This window comes from Panthera tigris, chromosome C1 (genome assembly GCF_018350195.1).
Source record: "Panthera tigris isolate Pti1 chromosome C1, P.tigris_Pti1_mat1.1, whole genome shotgun sequence".
Taxonomy (NCBI): Eukaryota; Metazoa; Chordata; class Mammalia; order Carnivora; family Felidae; genus Panthera; species Panthera tigris.
Genome location: NC_056667.1, coordinates 19,804,997 through 19,812,845, shown reverse-complemented (window position 1 = coordinate 19,812,845; position 7,849 = coordinate 19,804,997). Strand labels below are relative to the sequence as shown.

The 7,849-nt window shown below is 53.6% G+C and overlaps 1 protein-coding gene across 7 annotated transcripts in view; it reads right to left on the bottom strand.

The window, feature by feature from the left end:
* Window positions 1–2,609: 2,609 nt before the first annotated feature.
* The window catches only part of RPS6KA1 (ribosomal protein S6 kinase A1), a 53,613-nt gene continuing 48,373 nt past the window's right edge, over window positions 2,610–7,849 (bottom strand). For all 7 annotated transcript variants that reach the window (XM_007078149.3, XM_042995664.1, XM_042995665.1 and 4 more), the window contains 5 exons: window positions 5,904–6,065; window positions 5,348–5,424; window positions 4,972–5,089; window positions 3,918–4,055; window positions 2,610–3,579 (listed from right to left, as the gene is read on the bottom strand). In XM_007078149.3, the coding sequence (XP_007078211.1) occupies window positions 3,457–3,579; window positions 3,918–4,055; window positions 4,972–5,089; window positions 5,348–5,424; window positions 5,904–6,065 (618 nt within the window). In that variant the 3' untranslated portion in view covers window positions 2,610–3,456. The remainder of the gene's footprint in view (window positions 3,580–3,917; window positions 4,056–4,971; window positions 5,090–5,347; window positions 5,425–5,903; window positions 6,066–7,849) is intronic.

Genomic DNA, 7,849 nt, shown 5'->3' with positions numbered 1-7,849 from the left:
TGTGTGTCTGGTCGGGGGAAGACATCATCAGCTTTTTCCAAACAGTGTGATGTACAAAGAAATGGAGCATGAGCGTGTCTGGGGATCCCAAAGGAGGATTACCGGAGTCTGTGGGGTTCTTGGAAGTGTCATTCAAATTTTCCTAAAGAATGAGTAGGAGTCAACCAGAACATGTCGCAGCGGAATCCAGGGGAGGCAGGAGCATGGCAAGTTCAGGTTCTGTGAGCAGCCGAAGGGCAGGTTCTGAGAGCTGATGCTCAGCAGGGGCCAGATCCCACAGGACACTGTCAGCCTGAGCTCCATCTTGTGGACGATGAGGAGCCAATCCAGGCAGTTGCTGGGTCAGATTTGTCATTCTAATTGTTATTTTTTAAATGTTTGTTTATTTTTGAGAGAGAGAGAGAGAGAATGAGCAAGGGAGGGGCAGAGAGAGAGGGAGACAGAGGATCTGAAGCAGGCTCTGTGCTGCGGTGCTCAGACCCACAAACCAGGAGATCGCGACTTGAGCCAAAGTTGGATGGTTAACGACTGAGCCACCCAGGTGCCCCCAGATTTGTAATTCTGAATGGAGGGTGTTGGGGACACAAAAGACTGGAGGGAATTAGTAGGTTGTGGCAAAGAACAAAAATATGAGGACGGGGAGGATGGAGACGGGGAGATAAATCCCCCCCAATATTTAGGAGAGAGAATTGATGGGGTCAGGATGCAGATTGGATGGGAAGTGGGGGAAGGAGTCAGGGATGATGCCCAGGATTCCAGGTGGGGCGAGGGGGTCCAGGGTGAACAACCCCGGGTGGTGGGCAGGACAGGGAATGTTGGTTTCACTGCACAGTTGGGGGAAACTGAGTCTTAGGGCAGTGGAACATACCCAGGTCAGGGGCTCAGCACTGTGTGCGTCAGTGGGTGCTCAGGAGGGTTCCTCAGCCCCTGGGACTCCACTACTGCCTTCCCTGCTCCTATGGGGAGGTGGCTAGCTCAGAATCCGCATGCTTAGGCCAATTCTGAAGCTGGGCTGCTAGGGTCAGAAACTCCTTCTATCCTAACAGGATTGATTCACTTCATGGCCCTGGTTTTCTAACCTGCAGAGTAGGAAGGCTGAGACATAACAGGAGCAAAAGCCCTGGTTCGTAAGGCTTCGAATCTTGCCAGACTGGCAGGTCTCGCTCGCTGGCTGTCTCCTCTGCTGGCTCTCCCTTCTCTGTGCCGCCCCGAAGTGCTAGCATGCTCCAGGGCTCAGTGGCGGTGCCTTTTCTTCTCTGCTCTCAGTCCTCAGAACAGCACTTCTCAAACTTCGGTGTGCACACAAACCATATGCGGATCTCGTTAAAATGTAGAATCTGACTCGGTAGGTCTGGGGATGGGCCTGGGATCCTGCCTTTCTAACAAGTTCCCAGACGCCGCCGCTGCTGGTCCGTGAGCCACTCTTGGAAAAGCCCGGCCTCTTGGCTCTACAAGTTTCTTCCAAGCTAATGACTCCCAGATTTATAATTCCAATCCAGACCTCTCTCCAGAACTCCGACTTCTGGTTACGACTCTTAGGTGACATTTCTATTGGGAGATTTAAAAGATATCTCCCACAGGCGTCTCAAGCCTCTGCCTCCACAACTTTCCCCTCAGTATTCAACTGCTCCAGTCAGAAATCTGGAAGATCTCACGAATCTCCGTTTTCTCTTAGCCTCTCTACCCAAACCGCCAGCAAATGCTGTCTACTTTACCTACAAAGCATATCCTACCTGCCCACCTCCTCCCCATCGCCGCTCTCACCGTCCTAGTCCAGGCCACCTCATCTCTTATCGGAGCCACTGTAGTGGCCACTGACCTGCTTCCTCTTGGAACCAAACCCTGACTCCTCACCCTGGGCCACAAAGCCCAGCATGACCGGCCCCACCTTCCTTTCCAGCCTCATCTCATGCAAACCTCCGGCCCTGATAGCACAGCCATATCGCCTTTTCTTTGGTCCTTCCCTGAACATGCTCGGGCTGTTTCCCCCTTGGGGCGTTTGTCCCGACACTACCCTGTCTCCCGGTCTTGGACAGCCCCTTATCATTCGATCTCAGCTTCTGGGTCACCTCAGAAGACCCCAGGGAGGTCTTCCTGATCATGCCATCTCGCATCTCAATTTAATTCTGCATACGTCTTATCCATAGCTGACCTCAGTTTGCCCATTTCCCCTGTTAGGAGAGAAGACCCATGAAAGCAACGAATGACCTTATTTTCTACCTGGTTCGCCAGTGTCTGGAGCAGGGCCAGGGCAGGTGCTCAGAAAATACTTATTGTGGAGAAAATGTCATTCTCCTCTCTCGGCCCGTTTCCCCATCTATAAATGGAGATAATAAAAGAAGAGCATTGACCTCACAACATTAAGATCAAATGAAATATACATGTGAGACCCAGGCGCAGTGCCTGACACTTGGTCACTGGTGGCTAATAACACCGTCACTATCACCAATACCATAACGGGAACCCCCGGTGGGAGTCCCACCTGCTCCCCAAGTGACCTGAGCTCTAAGCAGCTGGGCTCGCTGGCCCTGGCCCATTGTGGCTGCAAAGTCCTCAACACCCAACAGCAGAGAGGGCAAATTCAGGGATGAGAAGAGAGGCAAGTGTGCTTCAACTCAACTGAAAGTTTATTAGGAAGGCCATGGACAGGTGAACCCTGAGATACCAGCTGAGGAAGAAACGAAAAAGAGCCCCTGCCTCTCTTGGCCAGCCCCACAGGCCTCCTGCGAACTCTGTCCTGTAGCAGACTCCAACACAAGTCGGCCAAAAAGTGCTTTCTCGATCCTCCTCCTGGGGCTGCCCAATCTCACTGCAGGGAACCCACTGGCAGGGCCGGTGTGGATGCTGGTGCCTGGAGCTGGGAGCCACGGAGTCTCGGTCCTCTCTTCTAGCAGGAAGAGGTTTAGACCCTTCCCCTGCCCCAGCAGAACAGAACGGAAAAGGAGCTGACTGCGGATAGAGCAAATTCTGCTAAACAGCCAAGGGCTTTGGAAGGTGGTGCTGGACTGCCTTGGAGGTATGTGCAGATGGCTACAGATGGCCAATCGTGGGGTTCCCCGGGGGAGGATGCCAAAGCTCTAAGGAGTCTCAGCCACAGAGAGCCCTAGTATGACTCAGTGCCCCTCCTGGGGCCTCACTGGCTATTTCTGCTCCCAGAAAGGCAAATGGATCTTGTAAAAATCCATGGCAGTTTGATGCCATTTTTCCCTTAAAAAAAAGGTAAGAGTCTGTACAGTGAATTGATTTCAACCGGCAGAGCATGAGCCGAGAAGAGTCCATCCCGGGGAAGGAGAAGGCACTTCTCACACCCTCACTGGGGGTGATCCGGGCTGGCTGCTTCCTGGGTCCCTCGGGGGCTCCGCTTCCTCTGGCCCCGTGACTCAGGCCTGCTCCCTCTGGGAAGTATGCTGCCTCCATCGAGCTAGCACCGCCCTGCGGCCTGGACGCCCTGGCCTCTCACAGGGTGGTGGACGGAAGCTTCCTCACCCGCCGCTGGGCCAGAATAGAGGACTCGATGGGCTTCAGCTGGGGGGTGGGCTTGTTGCTGTTGAGAGCAGAGTACGTAGCTGCCATGGCTCCCTGGGAGAGAGGGTGGGAGGTCAGATCACAACGGTGGGAGGTATAGGCGGGAGGGGGGACGTGTGCTCCCCAGCCTCTCTGTGTTCCACACCCGCCCAGCCATCTCTTAATTCAGCCTTGGCGTTCCTTCGTGGTCATTAGTCCTGCCTCCTCCACCACACTGGAGGCTTCAGAGTCGGAGCCTATGTCCCCCAGAGGACAGTTGACACTCTTGCATGTTAGACTGGGGCTCCCTGAGGACAGACAGATATGACACCTCCTGGCTCTGCCACCCAAGTTCTTACCCATGGAACCCTGGCCTGGACCACCAGATGCCCAGCAGCCCGGAGTGGCCATACCTTCACGAGCTGCAGGTCTTGGTGGGACAGCTGGCTCTGGGGGAGCTTGTCTTTCTGGGTGATCCATGGGTGCTGCAGCACCTGCTTAGCTGTGAGGCGCTGGTGGGGGTCCACATGCAGCATCTTGGACACCAGGTCCTGGGGGGGCACAGCAAACAAGAGGGCTGGTGGGAGGAGCTGGCAGGGGAGCTCAGGCTGTGTCCCACTGGTGAGAAATGGACAAGGCGGCCATCTCCCACCATCTCCTGCCTGAACCCTTGCAGGAGCCCCTGCGATCCATGTTCCAGATCATTCCAAGGCCTCCCCAAGCACATGCCCTTCTTTGGGACTTCCTGGAACATCCTTTCCTTTCTCTTTCACCTTCTAGAAGCCACGCAGGAAGGTGGGGAGAACCTAAGACTGGGATCAGGTAGGCTCAGCTTCAAAACTTGATTCTTCTGCTGATCAACTGAGTATCCTGGGCAAATTACTTCAACCCTCCGAGCCTCAGTTTCCCCTCTGAGAAAGAGGGATAACAAATACCTGCCTCATAAGTTTGATGTGAGGTACTATTGAGTAAGGCCTTAACCCATTGCCTGGCACAGAGGCTCCCTTAACTGGAAACTTGCTAATACGGAGAGCTCAAATGTTCCCTCCTCTGAGAAGGCCTCTGTGCTTCGCATGGTCAGTAACTCTGCTCCATGCCTTTAATGCCTGCACCCCTGGAGGAGGGCCTGCCTTTCTCTGCTGCCAGACATCTCCGCTCCTTGTGTGCAAGCCCGTATCTCTCCGCACACCAGGTTCCCACAAGGCAGGGGCTGCGATTATGCAGCCTTCTGTCCCCCACAGGGCTCAGAACATGGGAAGGGCCACTGATGATCACCAAGGTGTCCAAACAAGGCAGGAGGGCAGTCCTCCTGGGAGTCTTCCACTTGGAGAAATACGGCAACAGGGATTTATGGAACATTCCACTTGGAGAAACCAGGTTGCAGGCCATCTGTTCATGAACTGCTAAAACACCCTAGGATGGGACCCTGCCTCCCCATCCCAGATGAGCTGGGCCTCACAGACTTACCTTGGCTGTCTCTGAAACTGTGTTCCAGTTTCCGCCACTCAGCGTGAACCTCCCACTGCCGATCCGGGACAGGATTTCCTCTGGTGTGTCACTGGGTCCATTGGCAAATGGAGTGTATCTGGAGGAAGGTCCACCCAGTTTGGGTCTAGCCTCTGGCCCCCATCCTGGGGCTAAGGGTGGGATGGGGGGGCTGTGTCTCCCCCCCAGGCTGAGTATTCCCCAGGGCGGTATCTTCCCTGTCCCGGTGAGGCTCCCGAAGGCAGGGCTACATCTGTATCTTCAGACCTTCCTGAGCAGAGCTGAGTCTCTCCCATCAGACCACCCCAGCCCGTGCACTAGGGCTGGAGGAATGGGCTGGGGGGAAGGGGACACTCACCCCGCCAGCATGGTGTACAGCAGAACGCCCAGGCTCCAGATGTCACAGCCTTCATCGTAGCCCTGGCGTTTCAGCACCTGGCAGGAAGGTAGGGGAGGGTGGTTAGTCAGACGTGCAGCACCAAGTGGCCCCGAACACTTGCGTGGTCCCCACAGAGGGTAAGACAAGGATCCCAACCATGGGCTGGATCCTCTCTCTCTCTTTTTTTTTTAAAGTTTTGTTTATTTATTTTTGAGAGACAGACAGAGAGAGTGAATGGGGGAGGGGCAGAGAGAGAGGGAGAGAGAGGGAATCCCTAGCAGGCTCTGCGCTGTCAGCACGGAGCCCGATGCGGGGCTCGAACTCACACGCCGCGATATCACAACCTGAGCCGAAACCAAGAGTCGGACTCTTAACCAACTAAGCCACCCAGGCGCCCCAAGGCTGGATCCTCTCTTGGTACCTAGGCCAAGACCATACAGACTAGAATCCTGGATAGCGTGGGGCCTCTGTAAAGGGCACGAGGCTTCCTGTGCCAGGGCGCCTCACTCGCAGGTGAGGAGGCTGGAGCGCTCACCTCGGGTGCCACAAAGTTGGCAGTGTAGCAAGGTGTCATGAGGAGTCCGTTCTCAGCCCGCAGCTGCTTGGCAAAGCCAAAGTCACAGATGCGCAGGCACTCAGGGTTCCCAGACTCGTCCACGTACAGGATGTTGCTGGGCTTGAGGTCCCTATGAACAACCTAGGGGCAGAGGGTCCGGTCAGTTCTCCATGTGGGCAGGCTGCCAGGGGCCCAGGTCAACTGCCAGAGGTGAGAGAGTTGAGAGTTACGAAGACGGGCCCAGAAAGGGATAGAAGGACCCAGAATTTGGAAGGAAGGGGCTGGAATGGGGCCCTTAGTGCTGCTGGTACTGCCGACTTGAATTTCATGTCAGTGTCCGCGAGGCAGCCCTCGTTTCACCTGTCCACCCCCGAACTCTCCTTATTTCTCCCTTCAGATCCGCTCATCACAGTTTATCCTAAAGACAGTTCCATTGAAACTTCCCATTGCTTGGGTCGAAATCCTAAGAGTCATTCCCAATTCCTCTTTTTTTTCTTATATTCCTCAATCAAGGCATCAACAAATTCTGCTGTCTCTACCATTAAAATATATCCAGAGCTGAACCACTTCTCAACCCCTCTACTGGCAGCAGTGATCCCAACCAGGGACCCTATCGTCCCTCCCTTGTATGACAGCAAACACCTCCTCACTGGTCTCCCTGCTTCTGTCCTGCCTCCTACAGTCTGTTCTAAATACAGCAGCCACAGTGAGCCTGTTGAATATAAGTCATATCACGTCATTCTGGCTGCAACCCCTCCAAGGTTTATCGTCTTAAGAGGCAAAGTCCTTACAATGGCCTAAGTGGCCCCACCTGATCTCCCGTGCCCCTCACCCACGTCTCTTGCACTCTGTTGTCCTCTAAGCACCCTCCTCCTTGCTCAATCAGCTTCAGCCACACTGGCCTCTTTGCACATCCTTCAACATGCCAAGCACACTCCTGTCTCAGGGCCCTTGCACTTACTGTTCCAGCTTTTAGGAACATTCTTTCCTCAGGCATCTGCCTCGCTTATTCTCTTGTTTCTTTCAGGTCTCAGCTCAAATGTCACCTTATCAGTGAGGCCTTCCTTGGACCATTCCATATAAAATAGGAATCACCAACCAGTACTCCTTAGTCTCCTCACCCTACTTTCTTTTTATCCATAGCATTTACCACCATTTGACATATTTATTTAATTGTTTTTCTGAATCTACCCTCTGGAATATAAGTTCCACAAGTGTTTTTGCTCACTGCTATATCTCAACATTGAGAATAGTTCCTAGCACACAGTTGGTATTCAAGGAGTATCTGTTGAGTGGATGAATGACATTTTTTTTTTTTTACTTTTTTTTAAAATGTTTATTTATTTTTGAGAGAGAGAGAGAGAGAGAGCGAGAAAGAGAGAGAGAGAGAGAGAGAGAGAGAGAGAGAGCATGAGCAGGGGAGGAGTAGAGAGAGGGAGACACAGAACCTGAAGCAGGGTCCAGGCTCTGAGCTGTCAGCACAGAGCCCGACATGGGGCTTGAACCCGCAAACCACGAGATCATGACCTGAGCTGAAGTCAGACGCTCAACCGACTGAGCCACCTAGGCGCCCCGAATGACACTTACTTCTGAGACCTGAAGCAAATGAGACCTCCGGCTCCCACCTGCTCCTCTGTAATCTGAGGGGGCTGAACCACACTCCACTTTTCATCCTCTCCCCTCCCTCGGTATGGTTCTACGTATAGCCACTCTCTCAGATCGCTGACCCTAGCCCAGAACTTTCCTGAGTCCAGGCTCATATAACTGCTTATCAGATAGAAACCACTGAATGTTCCACAGACCTTCAAACCCAACACATCCCAGAGTAAACTTGGTCTTACTCTCGTGCTCCTCCTCCCATAAGCTAACAGGGCATTGTCAAAAACCTTCAATGGCTCCCTACGACCTGCAAGATAAAGCCCAAA